Source organism: Talpa europaea (assembly GCF_964194135.1).
Source record: "Talpa europaea genome assembly, chromosome: 9".
Classification (NCBI taxonomy): domain Eukaryota; kingdom Metazoa; phylum Chordata; class Mammalia; order Eulipotyphla; family Talpidae; genus Talpa; species Talpa europaea.
In genome coordinates, this window is record NC_140076.1 from 6,637,724 (window position 1) to 6,663,832 (window position 26,109).

The 26,109-nt window shown below is 55.7% G+C and overlaps 1 protein-coding gene across 1 annotated transcript; it reads right to left on the reverse strand.

Annotated features, from left to right (window-relative positions):
• Nucleotides 1-111: 111 nt before the first annotated feature.
• On the reverse strand, nt 112-21,519 carry LRRC38 (leucine rich repeat containing 38; the record flags this gene model as incomplete). The annotated part of the gene is made up of 2 exons (XM_084243708.1): nt 112-365; nt 20,877-21,519. The coding sequence occupies 2 exons, from the start codon at nt 21,517-21,519 to the stop codon at nt 112-114; spliced, it is 897 nt and encodes a 298-aa protein (XP_084099834.1).
• Between the last annotated feature and the right edge of the window lie 4,590 nt (nt 21,520-26,109).

The following is a 26,109-nucleotide window of genomic DNA, read 5'->3' on the forward strand; positions in this document are numbered from 1 at the left end:
GATTCTGGGCACTGATGGTGTCAATTCTGTCCCCTTTGCAGACTTCCCCTCTCTTCTGGGAGGGGAGCCCCTGCCTGGGGTGCTGGAAGACGAGGAACGGGCAGGGGCGGCTCAGTCATCCTCATCTTCGTCTTCGTCCTCAGTGTCCTTGTTGGGAGTGCACCTGTGGAAACACTGCACCACGGTGGCCAGAAAGAAGCTGGAGATGATAGCAGCAATGGACACGGCCACGCCCGAGAAGATGATGATGAACAGGTCTGTGAGGGACAGGCTGAACCTGCACTCGCTGAAGCTGGCCTCTGACAGCTGGTGCAGGAAGACCCTCCTGTTCTCCACGGGCAGGGAGCACTGGATCTCATCGAGGCCTGCGGCAAGGGAAGGCAGAATGTCACCGAGGTTTAGGCGGCTGCCCAGGGTGGTTTGGCAAGCCCCTGCCTGTGAAGGCAAAGCAGGTGCATCCCCCAGAGTCCAGAGGGGAACAAAGTTGATTTGCATGAAATTAAAACTTTTGACAATGCCTCAGGGTAATCACCTTGGCACAGATCTGGAGGTCTTGGCCCCCTGACCTACCGGAAGGCGTGGTACACCTTGGGGTTCAAATCCCTAGGGATGGCGATGAGAGGGCAGCAGCATCCACCTGGGCAACACCCACCTGGTGGGCAGGTACGGGGGAGGCACAATGCCAGTGCCACCCAAGGCCCTCCATTTTGTAGGCCACCTTCCCAGTTCAATGCTGCTCCCTGTGACCTCCACAGCCCTAAGGACAAAAAGGAACCAAGTTCCAGCAAATGCCACTCCCTGATTTCGAAAAGCCAGCCCTCAGCACATCTCCAGCATTATCCCAAAGTCAGGATGGTCTCTTCACACCTCACTAAGTAGCTAATTTCTCTCCTGCGAAGAGCAGTCCTGCTAATTGCACAACAATCCTGTAACACCCTTTGGGCTTTTATTTGTGTATCTTTCCTTTGCCAGCTCAGAAACAGAAGATGGAGGCAGAGTGCTGGAGCTTCCTCCTTTGCTCCGTCCTGGCCCAGCTTTTAAGCAGTCTGCCGCCAACCCACTGATGCTCTCCTCACCATGGGAACTGCTGCCTAGCAACCAGACTCACCTTGCAGCCCCTCCCTGATTCAGAGGCTATCTTATAAACCTAAGGATTTAGCTGGACCAAAGCTCTGCAGCTTTCTCCAGTTTATACCTGACTACAGTTTTTGACTGTTGCTTTTTCATAAAAAAGCCAAACATTTTGCTTATTTGAGTTGTTTAAATGCATTTGAACAGGAAAGCTGTAGACAGAATATCAAGGTTTGCTTGCAGACACTTTTCTCTGAAGGAAAAGTGGAAAGATTAATTGACCTGATTCCCCCTTAACATTCCTGCCCTACCCCACTAGCAAAAGATGTTATGAAAATAAGCAAGAAGGACACTGTTGGAACACAGGCAGTTCCCGAATCCAAGATAAGGTTTGCAATCTTTGCTATTTACCTATAGAAACTTTCTAGAAGTCCTGTTCTTCAGCGAACTGTATTAACTGATAAACAACCATAACAAAACAAGTCCATAGAGTCTGGCATTTAAATCCAACCTGTGCTGGCCCCGACTCCCCCAGCTGATTCTGATTTCTATAACATTCTTTGTGCCTTGAGATGAGGCTTGGCATTTCTACAAAGCGGCACTGTTAGAAAATGTCATCTCACATTTTTCCATGGCGATAGGAAAGGGGCTTATTTGAAAAACCCCGCAGACAACACCATGGCTGGGAGACCCTGGATCCCTGCTCAATGGGACCCGCTCGATAAGACACACTGGCTTAATGGGTTTTTGTAGCTCACAAAGGGCAGAGAAATAAGTATCGGACAAAGAAAGTCAGCCAGTGTAGGGAAAATGGAGTTAAATCAGGCTTTTTTTTCCCCTCCCCTCCTGCCCCTGGTCTCTATGGCCAGCACCTGTGGCCTTGCACACCTTCTGGGTTGTGTGGGCACAAGGCACATGCACCTGTAATTACGGGCACTTGGGCTGGGAAGCCAAAGAGCACAGGTGTGCACATAAAGGGAGGGCGTCACTCTGAGGCTGGGGGCTCAAGTTGCTCTCTCTGCTGGCTGGTCTGTTCCCTGATTCAGCATTAAAGGCCTGTAAAAATCTACTGAGGGCCCCAAAATTCTCTTTCCATTTGTGAGAACCGACAATGAAACTACCTGGCCAGGCACGGTTGCACAACCGCCCGCCAGCCAGCCAGGGCCCAGCAGAGGCGGGCAGGGCATGACTGCCAAAGCACATGAGAGAGTCCTGTGAGGTTGACTGCAGATCTCAGGAGTTGGAGGTGCCCTGACTATGGGCCCCCTCTTCTCTCCTGCAAGGCCTTACTGTACTCTAAGGTTTCTGTAGGGTAAAGAAAATATCAGGTTTTTCTGCCCTTCTGCCATCAGGATAGATGATGGATCCTTGTCCTGAATGCATGCCTGATGGCGGCACCTGGAATAGGGTGTGGGCATAGGTAGATGGGATTCAGCTGAGCTAAGACTGGGCTTTTTAAGGGCGGCGTCACGGGGACACCAGCAGCAGAAGCTGAAGGAGAAGCCGAAGCAGAAGCAGAGAACGCCAGAGAGCCCAGATAGAGTGAAGATTTGCTGGGGGCTGGGAGGACTGCCAGCCTCCCGGCCCCCCAGCACATACCCGCTGAACCCCAATAAAAACCTGCAAAATCATTGAGGACTCTGACTCCACCTTTACCTGGTCTGCATGGGATCAGAAAACCAGTACTGTGGTCATTCCTGCCTTTACAGTTTCTCACCCTTGGCATTTTTGACACATTGAGTCAGATAAGTGCTTGGTGCAGCGGGGGGAGTGGGGGTCTGCTCTGTGCACTGTGGGATGCTCAGAGCCTGAGCTCTACCTGTGAGAGGCCAGCAGCGCTACCACTCACGTGACAGTCCCAAATGTCTCCTGTCAGGGCCGCCTGTCCCCAGGAGGGAGTGTGGAAGGAGAAAGAATCCCCTAGTTGAGAACCAGGCTGAAATGCTCACCTCAGTAGACTAGCTCCTAAGGCAGGCTGCTCTTGGTTACTAAACAGACATTTAGTTATTAAATGGTTTTCTTTAATCCATACATTAAACAAAACAGGTGAGGCTTCATGGGAGGGGGTGTCAGGACATGTGATGAAGAAAGAAAATGAAAAGTCATCCGGAGTGGTCTTGGGATGCCAGAGGGAAATTGAGAGGTGAGCTGTTGCGGCTCAAGGCAATCAGGAGAGAAGAGCAGGGTTTTGTTCAAATCGGGCCTTCACCTGATTGGGTGAGGCCCACCACATTGGGGAGGGTAATCTGATTTATTCAGTCCACTGATTCAGATGTTTATTGCATCCCAAACACCCTCACAGACACATTCAGAATAATGTCTGCCCAAATATCTGGGCACCCCATGGCCCAGTGGAGTTGACACAAAATTATTCATCACAGTGCTCTCCATACTTTTCAGCAGCAGCAGCAGCAGCAGCAGCAGGAGAGACACTTTCCTAATTACATTAGACTGGAGTGAAAATGAATGCAAAAATGAAAGCTTCCTTTACTTTTTCAGGAGACCTGAGCTAGCAGGTAGAAAATGCTCTGAGCAAAAGATGAAGCTCATCAGGGACCCAGAGTCAAAAACGAATGAGCTGAGCCTCCCCGGTGGCGCAGCGGTTGAGCGCGGGGTTGCGAAGCTGCCCGCAGCCTCTGCAGTGCCGGTTCGATCCCCGGCTGCTCCCCAGCCACCGGAGGAGGGTCCCACATGGCGCGCAGACCTCTCCTGCCGCCCAGACCTCTCCTGCCGCCCGCTGCTCCCCTCAGCAGTGGACTTCGGTCCTTCCGCCTGCTCTGCTCTCCGCTCTGGCTCTAGTGAATTCTCTCACCCTCCCATGCTTCTGACTGTACCCAGTGCTTGTATAAATAAATAAATCTTAAAAAAAAAAAAAAGAAAGAAAGTGGTGCAGAAAATTCCCTATCAGTTTCCTTGCTCTTAAAAAAAAAAAAAAACGAATGTGCTGGTTCTCACTACAGCGGGGGGTGGCTTTTTGTTCTTCTTTGTATTTTTTTATTTTGGTAAAAAATATACACAACACAAAATTTCCCACATTAACCACTTCTGAGTGTACAATCGGTGGCATTAAATACATTTATAATGTTGCACACCTATCACCACTCTCTGTTTCCCAAACCCTCATCCCCCAACTCTGTTAAAAGAACTCCCCTTGCGCTGTGGCTTCAACATCGCAGCCCCTGGTCTACATTGTGCTCATGAGCTTGCCCGCTCCTATAAATGGGGTCCTACGACATCGTCGTTCTGGTTTTTGGCTGTGAGTTGAGGATAACACCGCTCACCTGCCAGGGAAAGTGACTCGCTAAACGACAGGTGCAAAGGGGCGTGTGCTGCATCAGAGCATAGATGCTCGATAAATGTGCCCCCCTCCATGTGCACAGGCTCCAGTTCAGGCCGTGGATGAGGCTTAGAAGCAGTGGGCGGGTCACACTGGATGGGGAGAGACGCCCGTCCTTTTTTCTCACCCCCAGCATCGTGCTTTCAAGCTACATCCATGCTGTCACCTGTGTCAGAACATCCTTCCTTTTTAAGCCCGAATGCCAGTCCGCTGGGTGCATCCATCTGCCCTGTTGATGGACACCTGGTGGACTCCACCTCTGGCTGCTGTGAACATCTGTCGAGAAGCTTCTGTGGGAGTCCCTGCTTTCAGTTCTCTGGGGTAAATGCCCAGAAGCAGAGTTGCTGGATCATCTAGACAATCCGTGTTTACTCTGAGCCGTGGCCCTGCTGCCTCCCACAGCGGCTGCGGCTTGTCCTCCCTCCAGCAGCGCTGAGGAGTGCGCTTTCTCCACAGCCTTCCCCGCACTGGCTATTTCACATTAAAAATACTAATGGCCCCCCCCAATGGGTGCGAATTAGTAACTTGTTTTTCTGTGGTTCTGATTTGCACTTCTCATGATGAGTGAGTGTAGGGGCAGGACGGGCACAGAGCAGGTCTTCTATGACCCGAGCAGACGGGGTAAAGGAGGAATCCTAGAGCCCTAGAGGCCTCGGTAGCTTTCTTCAGCATACTCAGGCTTTTATTGGGGTTTACCAGGTACACAGCAGGCAGGGATACACGGCAGGCAGGGGTGCTGGGGGGCCGGGAGGCTGGCAGGCCTCCCAGCTCCCAGCAAGTCTTCACTCTCTCTGGGCTCTCCGGCTGTAAAGGGCCAGGAATGGCCACAGAGCAGGTTTTCTACGACCCAGCAGGCCAGGTGTAGGGTAAGGTAAAAGGTATCAGGCTTTTCTGCCCTCCCGCCATCAGGATAGATGAGGGAACCCTGTGGTCCTGAATGCATGCCTGATGGCGGGCACCTGAAGTGGGTACACCTGGGCTAAGACTGTGCTTTTAAGGGCGGCGTCACGGGGACGCCAGTAGAAGCTGAAAGAGAAGAAGCCCGAAGCAGAAGCAGAGAATGCCAGAGAGCCCAGAGAGAGTGAGGATTTGCTGGGGGCTGAGAGGACTGCCAGCCTCCCGGCCCCCCAGCACCCCTGCCTGCCATATGCCTGGTGAACCCCAATAAAAGACCTGCAAAAAACCACTGAGGACTCTGACTCCTCCTTTACCTGGTCTGCATGGGATCAGAAAACCTGCACCGTGTCCTTCCCTGGCCTTTACACTGGGTAAAGGAGGAGTCAGGGTCCTCAGTGGTTTTTGCAGGTCTTTTATTGGGGTTCACCAGGCATATGGCAGGCAGGGGTGCTGGGGGGCCAGGAGGCTGGCAGGCCTCCCAGCCCCCAGCAGGTCTTCACTCTGGGCTCTCCGGCCTTCTCTCAGCTTCTGCTTCTCTTGCTTCTCTCTCGGCTTCTGTTTCGGCTTCTCGGCTTCTAGTGGCGTCCTCATGATGCCATCCTTAAAAGCCCAGTCTTAGCCCAGACGAATCCCATCTACCTATGCCCACACCCTACTCCAGGTGCCCCCATCAGGCATGCACTCAGGACCTCAAGGATCCATCATCTCTCCTGATGGCGGGAGGGCAGAAAAGCCTGACATTTTTCCTTACCCTCTACCGGCCTTCTCTCGTGGCCTTTTCTCTGCTGTTTCGTTCGTTCTCGTGGTTCTGCTCCTTCCGGTAGTTCTGTGCTGCTGGCGTCCCCGCGACGCCGCCCTTATAAGCCCAGTCTCAGCCCAGGTGAATCCTAGCTACATATGCCCACACCCTACTCCAGGTGCCGCCATCAGGCATGCACTCAGGACCGCAGGGTTCCGTCATCCATCCTAATGGCGGGAGGGCAGAAAAGCCTGATGCTTTTTACCTTACCCTACAGTGAGGCTGAGCATTTTTTCCACATGCTCATCAGCCTGCTTCTTTTTCTTTAAAGATTTATTTATGCATACAAGAACTGGGGTACAGGCCAGAGGTGTGGGGGGTGAGAGGATTCACCAGAGACAGAGTGGGGAGCAGAACAGGTGGATCTACTGAAATACACTGCTGAGGGGAGCAGCGGGCGAGACAGGAGAGGTCTGCTGCACCATGTGGGTTGCTTCCTGGCCAGCCAGGGATCAAACTCATGCTGCAGTGGCTGGCGATACAGCTTGATAGCACTGAGACTTAACCCCTGGACCACTAGGGAGGTCCTGCTCCTTTTTAAATGAAGGCCACTGTCCCCTAAATAGCCCGCGGGTAACATTTCACCAAGGATCAGTAGTCACTTTGCAAAGGGCTGGCCCTAAGCACATCAGCTGAGCAGCGGCTGAGGAAGCTCAGGGGCGACCTAGCGACTCCTGGGCAGGTTTTGAGAAGGAACAGGCCTCTCTCCCAACTCAGTGTAATCCACCCGCCTGCTGCTTCCTGAGCCTCATCCGCCCTAAACTGGGTACCTGCTCGCGTGGGGCTGCATTTATTGAGCACACATGATCTGATGCAGCACATGCCCTGACACCTGTGGTTTAGCCCGTCCCTCCCCCTGCAGGTGACGGCCATTATTTCAACTCACAGCTGAGAAATGAGCTAAATGGTGAAGCCAGAATTTGAACTATGCACTCAGTTCGGTTTTATTCCAAAGCCTGGCTTTCCCATTGCTCCAGGTTGTGTGGTGCTAGAGAAAGTAAAATCCCTGGCCCCATTATCTGCCAAACCTAAAATATACCAAACGCTTGGGGAGGAAGATGTGTGACTGAGAGCGGAGGGCAGAGCTTCACTAGCCCATGGGGAGATGGGGCAGGACTAGAAGGTCTGGTACGTGCTCAGTAGTTATGGTACGAAGGAAAACCTGAGTCCTGGGGAGTTTTGGGGTGGCAACCTTCTGGGTTAGAATAGCACCCCTGTGTGCCGGTGCTGGGGGGGGGTCACTGCAGGGTTCTGAAAGTGCATTAAGATATCACAAATGAGGCCTCCCTGGTGGTGCAAGGGGTTAAGTCTCTAGTGAGTCCTCTCAGCCCCCCACACCTCTGGCCTGTACCCCAGCTCTTGTACGCATAAATAAATAAATAAATAAATATTTTTTTAAAGGGTTAAAAAACAAAATGGTGCCCTGAACCACACTCAGGCTGCAAGCCGGCTGTGTGTATGACTCCTCGGTGGCGGTCACATAAGCTAGGAGTCTAGAAAGCATTTAAACTAGGATATAAGGCCATCCCCTTACAAGGGGACAATGGTCAGGCTGCATCAGGAGACAGGACAATCATGGGTCTGATCCCTCATTCATTTGGCCCCCACCTGAGCACTTGAGTTTGCAGCCCCCTGGAGCTGTGGGTTTCTGCCTGTACCATGTTCTAGATGCAGCAGGGCGTGAAAGACATGGGTAGAAGTTAAGCACAAGGCCACCGTCCACAACAAAGGTATCTCAGGAACCTAGAGCTGTGAATTCAGGCTTTGAACTTCACAGGGTAGAAAAAAATAAGAAATGAGAAATAGAGGACTGTGGCTTATACTTCTGCCCTGTAAGGATATTAAAAACACTCATCATCATCACTGTTCTATAAAAGAGAAGACTTGCACACCATCAGAATTAAGAAGGGTGGGACATTACACAGTGGGAAATACATTTAGCCTTAAGAAATACTCACCACAATGTCCACATTGTTTTCATTTTGGGCTCTGAGCCCCGGACCAGGGAGGACCGGTCCAGGGCCCCATGTGGGATGTCCTGTCCACCTCCTCACTCGCCACCATTCCAGGAACAAGTGCCTGGGGATCGCTGCCTTATCCCTCAGGACTAGAGGCCCCTCAGCCCCAAGGTCAGCACCCCTTCCCGTATGTGTCTGTGAATAAGATCTGACACAGCCGGGGCGTTGATTGACCCTCATCCAGAGCTGCTGTCCCTCTGCACAGCAGCCTGAGTAAGTGCCGTGGCGATCATGACTCAGGAGGGCTAAATAGTCACTCTCTGGCCTTTCATGGGAAGTTTGCCAACTGCTGTTCAAAATGCACTCCAGGGAACACCTCCTCCGGGAAGCCCGCCCTGAATGCTCCCTATGCTCCCCCTCCCGTGAGCCCTCTCCTTCCTGGGTCTCCAAGCCTCCTCTGTGGGCATCCCTGACTCCAGCTCAGGGCCTGGCATGTGGAAAGGGAACCGCATGACAACCAGGGTCACCCAGAACAAGTCGGAAACGTGTGGATTAGGAGGATCCTCATGCGTTCCCAGAGCGAGTCCCTAAGGGGGACTAGTTTTTCCAAAGGGCAATCAGAAATCACTCCCTGGTTTGTGAGAAGGCCTCAGGGGCTTTGCTAGGAAAATCTTCCAACCCTGTGTGTGGGAAATCGGTTCTTAGGAGCCAAATTGCCGTGAGCTGTGATGTTTTATGATTACTCTCCCTTCTTCAATGAAGCATGGAGATGTGAAACACCCCTCCTACTGATTACAGATGATTGCTGACTGAGTCATAGTGAGAGATGGTAGTTCAACAGATAGCACAGTTCCCACCGAATCTGGAACTCAGTGAATGAGGGACACGGATTCAGAGTCAGGAGGCTCAATTGGCAGCCTTATCACTGATAAAACTGCAGACGCCTCAGTTGTCTGCCTGCTTCTATTCTACCCTACAGAGAGCCCAATCTTCTCTTCAACAGTCAGGATGAACCTTTAACAGAAAAATTTATACCCCGTGTCATTGCTTCGCTCAAACCCTCCTCATCTTTCTCAAAGTGAAAACCACAATCCTTACCAGCAGTGTCTCCCCAAGCCCCTCACTCCACGTAGCTTGCTGTTCCCCGAGCATGAGCCTACCTCAGGACCTTTGCACCTGCTCCTGCTGCCCAGCTCACTCCTTCACTTTTTTAAGGTCTTTGCTCAGACGTCACCTAACCAGAGGCCTCGCTGCCCTCATCTAAAGGAGCTGCTCTTCCTCATCCCAACATCAGCCTCTACCCCCTACCTGGCTTTGTTTTCTCCAGCACTCAGCATCACATGATATATGACACATGCATTTGCTTATTTTCTGTTCCCTACCCCTCCCCACTCACATGTCAGCAGCTCTGAGAGATTGACCTATTTATTGCTGTGGCTCCCTGCTGATTCCCAGTACCTAGAACCTTCAAACAGTATTTCTGAATGAATGTTTGCAAATCAATGAACACTCATGTAGGCTTCTAAGCAATCTGCATTGTCTATACTCCTTTTACCCACCAAATAAACTCTGCAGTTGTACTACGATGACCTGATTTGCAGTTAAGGAAAGTGAACAGTCAGTCTCTTGCTAAAGATGATCCAGTTAAAAAAGGTGGCACTGGAACCATCAGTCATTACCCTCCCTGATGGCCTTAAAACTGCTCACACGAGTTATCTCAGGGGACACTAAAGCCCAGGGGGGTCATAAAATTACACCCAAGCTGTACTTGTAAACCCACTTTGGAACCCATGCCATGTCCAGTGGTGGCCAAACCCAGAGTTCTGAGCAGCAAGCACATAAAAGATCATTCTAAAGGATTTGAGTGCTGTATTCTTTTTCTGAGGCTGCAGTTAACAAATGATCACAGACTGGTTGGCTTAAATAAATATCTTCTCTCATTGTTCTAGAAGGCAGATGTCTAAAATTAAAGTGCAAGCAGGGCCAGGCTTTTTTGAAGGCTGTTGGGGAGAATCCTTCCTGCCTCTTCCAGCTCCTTGCAGCCACCTGTGTTCCTTGGCTTGTGGCCACATCCATCCCATCGCTGCCTTTTGAATCTCCCAATCTTTCTCTTATAAGTACACCAATTTAGGGTGGATCTGAAATCCAAGATGACCTCACACCACATCCTTAAAGTTATCTTCTCTTTTCCTGAGTAGGGTCACAGGTTCCAGGAGGTAGGCTTGAGCCAGTCTTTTTGGAGGGATGTGACAACCCACTACAGGTGGATTATTCACAGTCACCTGCTGTCCTCTGGTTTCTCACCCTGCATCTCTGCTCAGGGGGACGCTGCTTCCAGGTTTAGTTTTGAGCAATTACCTCCTCCCCACAGGTATGTCTTGGTGGACCCCTGCTTCCACACAGTGCACGGCCTTCCTTGGCGGGGGTCAGCTAGCTCATGACCCAGCTCAGCCAGCGTCTCTCTGTAGCGCCCGGAGTCAGCCCAGCAGCCCTGCCCTGGAGAAATCATTCACTGGTCTCTGGGTCCTCCATTCCCAGAGCTGTCTCACTCCTCTAAGCCTGCTTCCCTGGCCTTCTTTTCAATTCTGTGAATGACCATCACCCCCAGCAAGGCCCCTTCCTTGTTCCCTTTAGCCAGAGTGGGCGTCTGTATTTACACTCAAGATGCAACCAGCGGAACAGAGGAAAGAGGAGCTGCAGAGCGAGCCACACACCTGTCATGACAGCCTGGGCCCAGCAAATCCTCCCCTTCCTGCTGTCCTTCAAAACCTTGTCCTGGTGACTCCAGGGTCCTCAGGGGGTGGGAATGATTCTGTGCATCTCCCCTCCACAGCAAATCCCCGGGGGACAGAGGTTGGGTGAGTTCCTGCTGGCCGTCTTGTTACAGGTCTTCCTCTACCCGCACCCCAGATCTACCTTCCATGGAAACCCAGTGGGTCCCGCTCGCTCAGCCCAGCCAGAGGGGCCGGCCTTGTCTTCCTGGCAAAACGCCTCTCCTGCACCAGGGCTGGCTCAGAAGGGACAGGCCACCTTCCTTGGCAGGGCAGCTGAACACCCCACCTGCTCCACTCCTCGGGGCTCTCTCCCCTGGACAGATGACTTCTCCCCAGCTGCTGACACCTGAGCTGGGAGGAGGAAGGAGCTGCCATTCTCCCGAAATAGCTGGTGACACCAGGGATGGTAGATTGAGATTAATCTCTCCTCCTTGCCAACAAAGGGCTCTGGCCAAGGCCCTCTCAGGCTTTACCCTGCTCTGGCCTCTGGGGCACCTGCCCCAGGCAGATCAGTGACAGGTCAGCATTGTCATTAAAAATAGTGTTTTGTTTTCCTAATTCCACTTGTTATGCAAAGCCTGTGACCCAACAGAAATAAACAAAAAATGAGGAGCATAAAAGAGCCCTTCATAAATACAGGTTTAACATGTTAGCTCCTGACTTTCTAGATTTTTCCTGTGGGCACTGTACACAAATTCTCCAAAGAGAAATATATTCTGCCACTTCTGAAGAACCATTCTGCAACATCTTTCCACCCCCTCTAGGATGGTCCAGCATTGCTTGAACTGGCTCCTGGGGTCTGACCTTGGGAATGAGCCAACCCCAGGGTGACTCCATGCAGCTCCACCCAGCTGGGCACTTGTCCTCCATTATTCACCCAAGACACATCCCCTGACTTGAAGTTGGGGTGACAGACCCTGAGCTGGTGCCAACACGGCTCTGTCACCTTTCCATCTTTGCTAATCTGAGAAACCACGAAAGAACACAGGCTGAGTTTGCTTCCTCGGAGCCCCAGTAGAGCTGAACTTGGTGTGGGGTGCTCACTGGTCCCTGGAACTCTTCCCTAGCTGCCTGCCCAAGATTTGTGCTAAGAGCTTTGCAAGCCTTACTGAGAAGCAAGAAGGCCCCGGGTGACCAAGGCTGGGATGGGAGTGGGTGATCTGCTCCACCCAACCCACTGCAGGAGCTGCCTGCCTCCTTGAATGCCTGCCTCCCTGCATGCCTGCCTCCCTGCCTGGTGTGCTTGAGTACCTGGTTCCCCGAGAGAGCATTAAAGCCTGCAAAATCTACCAGACGCTCCATTTGTCTCCCCGAATCAATAGTCAACCTAAGGCCTCCCCGGTGGCGCAAGGGGCTAAGTCACAGCACTATGAAGCTATCTGCAGCCACTGCGGCATGAGCTCAATTCCCGGCCAGGGAGCAACCCACATGGCGCAGCAGACCTCTCCTGTCTCAGCCACTGCTCCCCTCAGCAGTGGATTTCAGTAGATCAGCCTGATCTGCTCCCCACTCTGTCTCTGGTGAATCCTCTCACTCCCCCCACCTCTGACCTGTACCCCTGCTCTTGTATGCAAAAATAAATAAAACAAATCTTAAAAAAATAAAAAGTCAACCTGCCCAGGGTCTGCTGGCGCCACGGGGAGCCACAGGACAGTAACCTGGCTCGAGGGGAGCTGGGTGTGAACAGGATGCACGATACATACTTGGAAGCTGAAGGGGTGCTGGCGACTGATCTGGTTTCCTACAATGGACTGGCCTGAGCAGAGAGAGCCCCGTCTGGGTAAGGCAGGCTCAGAGCTTTCGCTTTCTCTCTCGTGATCCAGTTAAGCTTAGTTTTTAAGGTCCGGGAGGAAGCCTGAGTAGGGGTGGGGGGGCGGGGGTGGGGGATGCTCTGGGTGTGGTGGTTGCACAGTCACTGCATCCTGAGCACACTGCCCTCTGCTCTGAGGCACGCTGCTTTGCCCAGCAAGACCAGGGTGTCGGCAGGGATGGTTCTTCTGTGGACTGTGGGAGAGAACCAGCAGCCTCTCCCCTGTGCTGGGGGTTCTCTGGCCATCTTTAGGGCTCCTGCCTTCATCTTCACCTCATCTGTATATTCAAATTTCCCCCTTTTATGGGGACACCAGCCCATCCTCATGGCCTCGTCTTAGCTAATTCCATCTGCGGTGACTCTTCTACCAATTACATCTTTTTGCTTTATTTCATGAAGCTTTGACCTCCTGGGCCTTGTGAGTCAGGGAGGGATTGTGCCTCCAGGGTCAGCTAAGTCCTAGAGATGGTGACAGTGCCTTCAAGCACACCTTTGAGCTGCACACCAACCAGTCCTGAGCCCAGACTCCTCCTGTCTCCTTTTACCAGACTCTGGAAGCCCAGAACACTATCTCCCTGGCTAAATCGCCCAGAGCTGAGTACTGGACAGGTATGGGTCACCCCATTATTCAAACTAGCCAACCCTAAGCCTGCCTAGCCCCGAGCTTACCCGGCCTCACCCAATCCTTCCAGCAAAAACTACAATAAAGCCTTTCACTAAGCCTTTCCCTCCTGCCTCTTGGCGCCGCGGTGCCCCCCTGTGGCCCTCTGTAGCGCCCCTGCCTCCTGTTTAGATCTGTGACACGTCTTCCGTCATGACAATAGTCATATCTGCGTCTGCCTGATCAGAACAAATCTCAGGTCCACTTAAAACAACCCAGGACTGGACGTCTGAGCTCGGGGCTGTCAACGTGACCAAGGGCCGTGGTCATTTCTCACACAATCCTTATGATGGTTCTGTTTCAAAACAGGCAGCATCTCTTGGGTGTCTTGGGAAAAAGCAATGCTAATTTCTCTAACACTTTGGGAGGGGGGGTCTTCACATGAAGAGCATCCCTTGATTTGAAGGAGAGCTCCTGGGGTTGGGGCCTGCGGTAAGGGAACCACCTGGGAGACCTTTGCTGGGAGTTGGGGGTTAGTGGCTTGGGAGGGCACATAGGCCTCCAGAACCAGAGCTTGAGGGGCCTTTGTTCCTTTGGTGAGGACTCTAAAACTGCTGAGGACAAAGCCCCCAATAGGTCTTGGGGTTCACTGGCTGGTGCTCACACTGCTTCTGGAGTGCATGAGCTCCAGCTTCTCCTCCTGCCCTACAGGAGCTACCCGACAGCTTCTCCACTACCCACCCTGCCTGCTCCCCCCAGGCTATTTGAAGTTAACACTTGAGAGTGGGAAGGTGACTCACAACCTCTGTAGCATGAGTTCGATCCCCAGGGAGCCAGGGAGCTGACCCACATGACACAGCAGACCTCTCCTGTCTTGCCTGCTGCTCCCCACAGCAGTGTGTTTCAGTCAGTCTGCCTGTTCTGTTCCCCACTCTGTCTCTGGTGTGATCCTCTCACCCCCCGCATCTCTGGTCTGTACCCCAGTTCTTGTATGCATAAATAAATAAACCTTAAAAAAAAAACAGTCTCACCAATAGCTGATACCAGGGCTTGAGAATCTGTCCCGTAAACTCAAGTGGCCTACAGCTCCCTCGAGGTCCAGCCCTTGGCACTTACCCCAAAACCAGCAGAGGGCAGAGGAGCCGGGTGCCAGGGGCTCCTTGCCTGCAGCCTCTGCAGGAGGAGCCAAGCTGAAAGGTGCTGGGAGGACGAGCTGGGAGAGCAGTGCCCGGGGCTGGCAGGTCACTTGGATTGGCCGGGCATTGGCTTTGCAGCCTGTGGCCAGATCTCGTCTGTTTGCCTGCATTTCTATGATTTAGATCAGGGAGGAAAAGAGGAACTTATGTGTGGTGGTGGAGGACGCTGCCCTTGGGGTGTCTTCACGTGACATCACTTGAGGTCAAAGGGCAGCTGTTACCACCTGTGTTTGGCCCAGGTACGTCAGGGCATTTACCTGCCATCGGAATCAACCAGAAGCACAGTCACATGCGGGAATTGGAGGGCGAGTTGCTGAAGAGACTTAACCCCTGGGTATCTGAGTCAGTTGGCAAGTGGTCAGCGCAGCTTACTGACCAAAGCACACCCCCAGGGGTGCGTCCTAGAAGGGCAGGAAGGCCTCACACTGTCCCAAGGGGCCGGCCATGCGGTTGCCTTGGAAGTCTTTGATAGGTGAGTGACACATATGTGACATTTTCAAAAACAGCCAATGCTGGGGACAGAGAAGCAGGACCCGGTGGGGCTCTGCAGGGGCAAACAGGCCAGAAGGCGGTTACCTCGGGTCCTGAGTGCAGCCAACTCTCTGCCAGAACAGGACCGCGGTCCCGTAAATGCTGACTCTGGCCCTGGATGCTGGAGGCGCTGAGCAAGGTGACACCTGGTGAGGCAACTCTAATTAAGGGTCAAGTTAAAACCGCATCAGCCTGGGACAGACAGGGCAGGCCCAGACCGGTCCGTGGCAGGAGGGCCAGTAAGCCCTCAATCGACCTCTGCCAGGAGCAGGATTCTCTTAAGGTTAGAAACACACAAGACTGGGGATCTGTGCTCGGGATCCAATCACACACATGAAAGCCATAAGGAGATGCCATCATTTTGCTTCTCAAATTGGAAACCATCTTGTAAAGCAGTGATGGGTAAAACTTAGGGGTGGGGGATGAGAGAGAGACTCTAGTCACCACAGGAGCCAGCAGCCTGTGGTGCAGGCCGGCAAAACTCTGTCCAGAGGTTTCCAGGAAGCCTCCACCCTGACCTGTGCATCCACCTCAAAGAATGCACCCCAGAGAAATAACCAGAAGCTCCCACCAACTTCGCACATCTCAGGATATTCACTCAACCTCATGTGTATACCCCCAAAATAAAACAAGCTGCATTCCCAAGAGCAGCAGACTGTTTCAATCACCAACTCTGGAAAATGACCCATTCCATGGTCAAAGTTAAATTCTCGAAGACCCATAATGTCAGGAAAGTCACAACTTAAAGTAGAAGGAAAAAAAAACAGTAATAAAATGTAAGGTACAACAGCTATTTGTTTAAAAGCATAGGTGTGCATGAGAATACAATTGGGGGGCCTTGGGCCTCCCCAGTGGTGCAGTGGTTGAGCGCTGGGTTGCGAGGTTGCCTGCAGCCTCTGCAGCACCGGTTCGATCCCCGGCAGCCAGCGAGGGTCCCACATGGTGCGCAGACCTCTCCTGCTGCGCCCGCTGCTCCCCTCAGCAGTGTACCTCGTCAACCTGCCTGCTCTACTCTCCCTTCTGGCTCTGGTGAATTCTCTCACCCTCCCGCGTGCTTCTGACTGTACCCAGTGCTTGTATAAATAAAAAAATAAAATCTTAAAAAAAAAAAAACAATTGGGGGGCCTCCCTGGTGGCACAGGTGGTTGAGCGCAGCACTGTGAAGCTGTCCGCAGCCTCTGCAGGGTTAAATCCCGGCCGGCAGGCGAGAATCCCACATGGTGAGCAGACCTCTCCTGTCGCGCCCGCTGCTCCCCTCAGCAGTGTATTTCGTCAGTCTGCCTGTTCTGTTCCCTGCTCTGTTTCTGGTGAATCCTCTCACCCTCCCGCACCTCTGGCCTGTACCCTGGTTCTTGTATAAATAAATAAATCTTTAAAAAAAAAAAGAATACAATTGAGGGGGATACAGCAAACTTCAATAGTGTTGAGATTCTGGCTCGTTTCATTTTCTTCCTAGGCTTATTACATTTTCCAGTTCCACGAGGAGATGGCTAGTTTATAATCAGGAAAATAAAACTGCTGCTATTTTTAAGAAAGAAGCAGAGTCACCTTGGAGTTGCTGGGATAAGGGTTGGTGGAGCCTCCAGGGAAGCATCAGCTTTTGTCCCTTTGGCTGAGCGATTGCTTACTTCCTCAGGCTGACAAGTCCCTGCTCCCACAAAAGAGGGAAGAAAGGTCACTGGGGTGGGGGGGCAGAGTCCCCCAGAGAGTTGGGCCTTGCAGAGGCGGGGTTGGTGATGTGGCTGGGCCAGCGCCTTCCCGCTGAGGCCGGGGCTGGGTCCCCGAACACTCAGATGTCCCCGGGTTGACAGCGGCCCTTCTCCAGGAGGCTGTCCCCAGCCAGGAGTCCACAGTTCACTGACCCAAAGTGGGACAGGTGCCCTTGTTTAATTTCGCCCACTTCACCTGCCCTCCCAGCCTGCCCCTCGCTACAGCCCCACGTGTCATGGTCTGGGCATGAGAACCAGCTCAGCTCCTCCCTGGTGCCATGGGCTGTGACCTGCAGATCACGTGGCCGTGGCTAGAAAAGGCGGCGAAAGAGCCCGGGCATTCAGCCTCCCACCCGGGGAGCCGTGTGCACCTTCCCATGACATGCCCAGGGCTTGGCAAGGCTGTGTGCCCTGGAACGGACCTCGCTCTGCACTCTGGGAGGCCAGGCCCAGAGAAAGACGGCCCCTCGCCTGCTGGCTATGGTTTCCCAAACCCAGGAGCCTTTCCTCCCTGTGGCTCCAGGAGCCAGGGAGGGGCGCTGGGGGTGTCCTGTGAGTTCAAGAGCTTAAAAATCCTTCTGCTCACTCCTTTGTTTACCAAAGAAAAATATGAGACACAGCGAGGACAAGCAGCTCAGGACCTCACAGCATCTCACAGCGAAGGCCCCCCCCCCCCAGTTCTCAAGCTCCCGTGTGTGCACTGCAAGACCCTGGGGGTGAGGGGAGTATGTTCAAAACTCACCCCCTGGCTCCTTACCGGGGCACTCACTCAGGAGGACCTAGAATCTGCATTCCAAGCAAGCTTCTTGGGTGATGGTTCTTTGCATAACACCAATTAGTGTTTCCAGGCCCTCCCGCTTCACTGTAAGCAAAGACGAGGACAGACTCCACGAGAAGTTTCCAGATCATTGCATGCTGAGAAGGGGGTTCCCCTGCTGCTTCTCTGTGTCCCTGGACCCCCCACTCTCTCCCTCTTTACTCTAGTTGCCCACCTGCGAGGTTCCCCAAGTCTCTGCCCTCCAGGTCTAGGGCCCCTTCCACTTAAAGAGGACCGGTGGCTGTCCCCATGGCAACGCACCGTCAGAAAGCTCGGAGTCTTCATGGGGAACCACCAGACCAGGTGCAGATTCCGGGGCTGGAAGGAGGTTAGCCAAGAACTGGGGTGGGGGCGCCCTGGGGATTCTCTCTCTCCCCTTCTCTGCCCATCAGAAGTAGAGGTTTAGTCGGACACCCCTGAATGCAAGCTCACCTGAGCCGCTGGCTGTGGAATTGTGCAACCCCTTTGCTTTGTGCCTGTTTCTTGAGGGTGAAGGAACCTGCCAGGCACGGCTGCTGTATCACAGCACATGGCACCTGTAAATGGCCAGGTACCCCGCACTGTTGGAGCTGCTCAAGTCCCCTGCCTCGGCCCCGCTGCATCTCTGGGGAGGAGGCCACGGAAGGCGAGAGAAAGGAGAGGGAGACAGCACACCCTTTGCTCCTCCTTTGGAATTCCCTCCATGGGGAGAGGCGGGGCACCTCCCTGGCTAGAAGGCCGGGGGGGGGGGGGGCATGCTCCAGGGGCCTGATTTCCCTTGGTGGAGGAGGGTGGTCAGTGTGGTGGGGACTGGGAGCCGGGAGGTCCTGTTTTCAACCTGGGTTACCTCGTAGCACGCCGGCCACCCCGCTGGCCTTCCAGTTAAAATGGACTAGTAATGGCAGCACGAAGGCTGCCGGTACCGACGGCGTGCCAGGCACTGTGCTAAGTACTTTATCAACAGTTCTCTCTCGCCCTCCCAACAGCCCGAGCAGGTGGGTACTGGTCTTGAAGGTCTCGAAGCCAGGCCTGCGGAGCCTGAGTCAGGGGCCCTTGGCCACGTGCTCTGCTGCCTCTGTGAAAATTTCAGCAGCACAAATACAGGAGCGGGCAGGGGGCCGCTGACACCTACATGCACCTAGGTGCCCGGGCACTCTTGGGCCTTTATTAAGACGAACTCTTCAAACCCGACAGCAAACACGGTGCGGGAGCTGCTACCGCAGCCCGAGGTTAGGGGCGGGGAAACTGAGGTTCAGAGAGGCCAGGGGCTCACCTTGGCTCGTAGGTCTGAGTCCCCGTGGGAACTCAGCCCTCGCATGGAGGCCGGCTCTGGTTCACATCCGCAGGGACACAGCTCTGGCCACACCATGTGGCACGGGCAGGGCGCCATGACCACGCCCACCCAGGGGGTGCTGGATCCCTGCAGAGTGGCCCTTGAGCTGCCTCTATCCTAGTGGCCCCGATGGGACAAGTCTTCCACCAGTGCCTGCTCAGACCCTGCCCCGCTTCCTACCCTGGCCGTCCCCTACACACATCACAGACAGTCGGAGGAACGTTTATGTTCACCACATAAAATGTGGCCTGGCGTTCAGCCACATTACCTGGTCTTGACCCTGACAAGCACACGGTCAGATGGACCATGGAGCAGCCCGTGACCCGATTCCACACATGGGGAAGACGAGGTTCAGAAAAGTTAAAGCGACCCACCCAGAGTCACCTAGTTTCTAAGCAGGACTCAAACCTGCATCTTCTGACTCCAAGTCCAGGATTTTGTAAAGACCTCAGAGGTCAACTCAAGTACTTCAGAGATGAGGACGCTCAGGCCCAGGCAGGGGACGCGGCATGTTCAAGGTCACAGACGCCCAGGGCAGAACTGAGTGTCAAACCCACAGCCTCCGGCCCAGAACACCTGGCCCTCATGCGGGTGACGGGGGAGCCAATTATACCAACTCAACTAACCGTGGGGGCTGATGCCAACCTGCCAGAAGGCGACAGCAGGGCGGTCAGAAGGAGCGTACCCGCTGCACGCTGCGGTCTTCACCGGCACGTCCTTTCCCAGGACAATCTGCTGGGGGAGGGTCTGGGGCTCCAGGCAGGTGAACGGAGGCAAAGCTGAAAGTTGGGAGCTGCTCGGTGGTCGTGCCAGCCTGGTTTTGACCCTGACAACCACACGGTCAGATGAACTATGGAGTGTCCCCAATCTCACACTCGGGGAAGATGAGACTCAGAAAAGTCAAGCGTGCCAGGAGTGCCAGCTGAGGGGCTGTGGCTGCTGTGCAGTGACACCCCGAGGCTGGTTCATGCTTGTAGCTTATGGTGAGAGCAGCAGGGACTGAACAAGTGAGCACGGGGATTCAGGTACTGCTGAGCCGTGTCCTCACAAACTTCATACATGGGAAAAAAGATTCACTTGATCTAAGTCTGCACCCATGCCACTGTTGGTAGTGATCTGGACAGCTCTGGTTTCTATTCTGCCAAGCCCCTGGGGGCAAGGTGGGAGGCAGAAGCTGGCTGAGAGGCCCCTCCTGGGCCCCATAAGCACAGGCTCACCAGCGCAAGACAGGAATCCACGGAGGGGAGGGACAGTCCCCTGATCCCCCTCCTGGGGCTCTTCCCCCTGCATGGGGCCCTCTCCTGCATCCTTTTGCTTGTCTTCACAGAGACCCTTAACTGCTGTGCCCTGGTGTTCCCTTCTGCCAAGTGGGTATGTATGTCCTTGTCACTGTTGATAGCACCCACCAGGGAGGCAAAGGGTAGGCCGGCCCACAGGTTTTTCTCCAGCTGTTTAACACCTGGGCTGCAAAGGCACAGAACAACTGCATCACTGGCCCCCAGTCACTGCCATTATTCCCACCAGGAATATTCTTCACTCCTCTAGATAGAGGAGCAGGCTGATAGCTGAGAAACGGGGACCTGCTTGGGGTTCTCGGAACTGCCTGACTCTCAAGATTCAGCGTAGCGAGCCTGAGGCCCTGGGAGCTGAGCCATCTCACACAGGAGGGGGCCTTCCACGCAAGGGGTCCATAAATAACCTGCCCCCACCATTCTAGGATCCAAAGCCCCATGAGTTGATGGGTCACAGGTGACCCACAAATACCTGGTACTGAACTTTAGAAAGTGAGATGTTGGGGAAACCAGGGAGAGGCAACACCACACCAGAGCCCCAAACTCCAGAGGATTCCCCCCCTGTGTCCCTCCCACCGCGTCCCCAGCAGCGTCCCAGAGAAAGTTCAGGCCGGGGAGGGCTACCCCGGGAGCGCCTCTCATGCAGGGCAGTGGCCCGGAGCACCCCAGCCGCCTCCTCCAGGATCCTCCAGGCCCCTGTCTCTGTTGCTGGGCTGCGGGGGTCTCTCCCTGCTCCTGCCCTTTGTGCCCCAGCCCCGCCGGCCCGGCTCACCTTTGGGCAGCTTGGACTCGTTCTCCTGAATCCAGGAAAAGAGGTGGGCAAAGTCGCAGTCGCAGAGCCAGGGGTTCCCGTCCAGGCGCAGGGTGCGCAGCGCGGGCAGCGCGGCCAGGGCCGCCACGCTGAGGCTGTGCAGGTTGTTGTCGTTGAGTTCCAGCACCTGCAGCGACTCCAGGCTCTCGAAGGCGGCCTCGTGCACGCCCGCCAGGTTGTTGTTGGCCAGGCTCAGCTTGACCAGCCTGCCGGCCGAGCGGAAGGCGCCGGCGCCCAGCTGGGTCAGGTTGTTGTAGCTGAGGTCGAGGAAGGCGAGCTTGGCCGAGCCGCTGAACGTGCCCTCCTCCAGCGAGCGCAGCGAGTTGTTCCTGAAGTCCAAGTAGACCAGGTCGCCGTAGAAGATGAAGAAGTCCTCCGGGATGCGCTGGATGCGGTTGCCCGCCACCAGCAGCTTGCGCACGTCCAGCGGGAAGGGGTCGGGCACGCTGGGCAGCCCGCGGTCGCGGCAGTCCACGGTGTGCGGGTCGGTGCAGGCGCAGCCCGCGGGGCACGCGCGCCCGGGCCGGAGCAGCAGCAGGAGGCTGCAGAGCCCCAGCGCCGCGGCGGAGCTGGCGGGGCGGCGGGGCGCGGCGCGGGGGCGCATGGCGGGGCGCGGGGCCGGGGCGCGGGCCCGGGGCGCGGGGCGCGGGGCGCGGGGCGCGGCTCTCCGGCGAGCTCTGGCGCGGGCGGCGCGCGGGGCCGGGAGCGGGAGCGGGAGCGGGAGCCGGAGGGCGTGCGCCTGGGCGCGCGGGGACGCCAAGCCCGGGCGCACGGACCAGGGGAGCTCGGGTCGGCGGTGACGGAGCAGGGAGAGTCGGGGAGGGAGGGGCGAGGCACGAAGTGAAGGATTTGCCGGGACGGGAAATGAACGGGCTGGAAAAGGCCGGGAAGAGGGAGAGCCGCAGGGGTGGCCGAGTGGCTGTCGCCAAAAGCGGCCTCGACCGAGACCCGGAGAGAAGACCAGCCCGCCGGGACTCGGCCCCCGGTGCTCCAGGAAACTTCGGCGCTGAGCGCCCTCCCCAATCCTAGCGGGCTCCAGGGGGCGTGGCAGAGGGGTGCGCCCACCCGCCGGCGCCCCCGCGCGCTCCCACTGCGCCACCCCAGTGGCCAAAAGGTGGACGACCTGGGTCACTCTGGCGCTGCACCCCGGGGCAGCCCCAAGGGCTGCGGACTTGTCTGGGGGTTGGGGGAGGCTCCCGCGGGGCCCCTGGGAGCTCTAGGGTGGCTGGCTCCCCGGCCCTCCCCCACCCACCCTTAATCCATCTCAGAGAAGCTCGCAGGTCAGGGAGGCAAACAGCTGCCAGGGCCCCCCTGCTGTGGCGCAGTGGAAGGCCAGGGCCGGGTCAGCACTTTCCATGCTGGCCCCAGCTGGTGGTGGAGCTGGCAGCCCGGGCACGGTCTGCTGCCGCTCTCCAGAGGCCCACAGAGAGGCACTGTGACCTGGAGGCCAGAGGCTGGGCTTCAGTTGTGGGGCTTCTCAGCCAGCTTGTCCCCCTCTCTGGACCTCACTCGCCCCATCTGTGAAATGGGAAGAAGTATCTTAGCAGCTTTGGGGGAGGCCCCCGGGGTCAAGAAACAAAGTTTAAAAACCATCTTTCCCTCTGAATGTCCACTCCCTCCCGCACCAGACACCCGGCTGTGGTCCCCAGGGTAGATGCGCGGTCAGGGAGGTGCCAGGACAAAGGTCAGCCAGGTCAGTTCAGCTTCAGGCCCTGGCTGAAAACTTTCCTTTTCCATGTCCCTCCCAGTCAAACTTCCCCTTACCCCCTTTTAGAAACTTTTCTAAGAAGAGGTCCCCACAGTGCTACCTGACATTGTCCTGCTGGTGGCTTTTTGGTGCAAATCCCCTGAAATTGGTACATTCTTGGGGGACTGAAATTACTCAGCCAGCAGCTGCTGGCCAACAGGCGCAAGAGACCCTGCCCTGTCCCGTGCCCACTACCCCATGCGGATGGGTGGAGCTTGGATGCCAAAGCCACGAAGTTAAGCCCCTGGCCTTTTCCCAAAGGTACACACCGGCAGGCAACCTTCTGGTGGATCCAAAACCTGAGCCTCTAGGGCAGAGCCAAGGGCTCCACAGAGGACAGGAGTCTGCAGGAGCCCGAGGGAGGTGGGGGCCAGGACCCCAGGGGATGCGTTGAGGTACTGGGGTCCCTCCTCTCTTGCCCTGCTCACACTCCAGGCCACCAAGCTAGATGTCCCAAGCCCCCTGTCTGTGTCCCCACTCTCCCAGGGTCCCCAGTTTACCTTTGACAGCCTCAGCTTCAGGGGCTCGGTGCCCTCTTGGGTCTCAGCCCCTTCAAGAGGCAGGTGCTACAGCCCAAGTCTGACTCCCTGGCATGGGCACGTGACTGGTGCATTGTTGAGTGTCAGACAAAGCACAGGCAGGTGGCAGAACAAACAGGTCCCCACACTGTGACTCCCCAGGAGCAGGCTGGGGTGATGTTACCTCCTCTACCACTCCAGGCTCCGGTGCTCACTCCACGCTGGGGTGGGGGACCTGTTTATTACTGGTCTGAGCCCTCAGCACCCTGCTTCATGACTCCCACCTCCGGTCAGGCTGCCACACCCGTGAGCAGTGGCTCTACGAGTCTGTGCACCCTCCTACCCGGTTGGCTGGGTCCTGGCCTGGGAGACACATGTGCATCTGGCCCTGGTCCCACCACCAGCCACAGTGCTTTTCAGGGGCCACTCGATGTTTCCAGAAAGGCGCTTCCCAGCCTGAGGTCTCTGGGCCCCAAGATAACTTTGTTTAAAAAAAAAAAATAAAACACGGGTGGAAATTGGGCCTTTACCCATGAGCTCACCCAGAGCAGCTGCTGCAGTTCTTGGCAGTGAGCTCGGTAGTAGCCCCAGATCTGTGCCGGGCAGAAACTGGCATCGTGGGTGCCTGATTGATGAAAACAAAGATGAATTGCTACTTAATAAATGCAAAGGCTTGCAAAGGGCTTGCAAAGGGCTTGCAAAGCCGGAGGCCCTGGGGACGTGAAGTCAGGAAAGTGGCCCTTGGTCATGAGAAATACCCCCTCCTGGTCTCCATCACCTCACCTTGAAACTGGGGAGAAAAATCCCTTTCCCCTTGCATGGATGACGCGAGAGCTGTTTGGGGACAGGGTGGCTGGGGAACGAACGTGCTGTGAAAGTGTTTGGAGAAGGCCCTGCATATAAACGTGGCCGGAAGTCGAGCTGTGGCAGGAACTCCTTGCTTCTTGCTTGGAGTCCCTTGAATGAAAATGGAAGCATTTTCCCCCAACAAGACCCCATGACTGGTGTGCATGGGGAGGGAGGAGCGACCCTGTTCCAGGGTCCCAGGAGGGGGGTTTGGGGAAGTGCAGGCTTCACCACCTCTGATCTTCCCCCAGCAAGGCAAACAGAGCCGTGACCTCAACAAGGTCACGCTGTGAGTCAGTGAGATGCTGGAAATAGAACTCAGGCATCCCTGCTCCAGCTGCTCCCCACAGCCTGCACCTCCCCGGGAAGGGGCCTCTGATGGACAGAGGAGAAGACATGGCAGGTGACTCGCCTTGTCCCAGCCTGTGATTCCCATTCAAAAGGCGGAGCTGTGCGGCAAGCACCCAGCCACCCGAGGAGTTCAGCACCCAATGTCATTCGAGCAAATTCCTTGCCCCTCCCCTGTGGTCCCCCAGCTGCATAGCCTCCCCCCCCCCAGTCCTGTCTCCTAGGGACCCCTGTCTGAGTCCCCATGAGGTTGGGCTTTGGGGCACTGCGCTGATATCCCCCCGGGAAATCACCCACCTGGGGACCCTGTGAGCACAACGACCCAGCCCTGTGGGTTCCCCCAGTGGGTTGCCAGACTGACCTCAAAATTAGCCAAATCCTAGGCCCTAAGCTGTAAACAAGACCATTCCAGAAGGGTACGTGCTGGAGTCTGAATGTGGGTGCAGGTCTGGGTTTGAATGATAAGGAGCATGGCTGGTGTTCGGTGACGTCATCCAGCTACTGGCGTGTCACCTCTGATGAGCGCTGGGCTGGCCTGGGCCGGAGGCGTGAGGACACCCCAAGTGCCCCAGGAGAGGGAATGAGCTCTGGTCCCTTGTCTGGGCAGCCTGACTCAGTGGAACCGGGTCTTTTCTCTCTGTGTCTGTCCCCCAGCGCCGGCTAACTCCCCTCTCCAGCCTGCCCCCACCCGCCGCCCTTCCTCCCTGCCACCACCAGGCGGCAGCGCCTGCCCCGGGGAGACCCTGCCTGTGCTCTCTCCACCTCCTCTGGTCAGCTGCGATGGTGCCAGCCCCACGCACCTCGCTCCCACTCTGCTCCTCTCTGGCGAGTCTGGACCCACTTTTTAGCAGAAAAGCTCCAGTTAGTTTCAACCTGGAAGCAGGGAATGGCAGTAACTGCCGTCATGGAGACAGGGCAGAAGTCCTGATGGGAACTCGGGTTTGGGCCTGGACAGACCTTGGGACACTCGCATAACTGTTCTGAGCCTCAGTTTTCCCATCCGTGAGATGGGAAAACACCAGCGCCTGCTCCAATGCTCTGCTGTGAGGATCAAATGAGAACTTGCCGGAGAGTCCCAAGCATGACCGGGAGCCTGGGCTGTCTGCTTCTCTCCCTGCTCGCCGCCCGCACGGGCCGCTGTTCTTCGGGAGAAGAATTGACGCCTTTGTCTCTGCAATTAATTTGTTAGTGGCTCCCTGACACCGAGGGTGAGTTTTGTGACCCTCCCTGCCGGGAATCATGTTCCAAACTTCAACTGTGTCAGCCCCGACACACACACACACACACACACACACACACACACACACCCCTTGGTTGTCTGCAGCTCAGGCTGACTGAGCACCCTGACAAGGGAACAGCTTCTCCCCTGCACCCCTAGTCTCCCCCCAGCTCCCCGGCTCACTGGTCTGAGCAAGGGCAGACTAATGAGAGCAAGGACATGGGGTCAGTCCCCAGCCCAGCACAAGGCGACATCTGTTCTCTGCTCACAGCCGTGCTCCTGAGGCTGGCCAGACATCCAGCAAGTGTGTGACCTTGGGCAGGGCCAGGCGAGGCTGGGGCCGTGCTGCCCCGTCTCTCCCGGCAGGAGAAAACCACTGAGCGTGCGCCCGCAGCCAGAGGCAGCCTCCCCCGGGCAGCAGGCACAGCCGTGCAGGCCGGGCCATCGCCCTCCTCCCCACGCGGGGCATTCGGCTCTCCTTTTCTGCTCGCCACCGTCACTTCCTTTCTCCAAAAG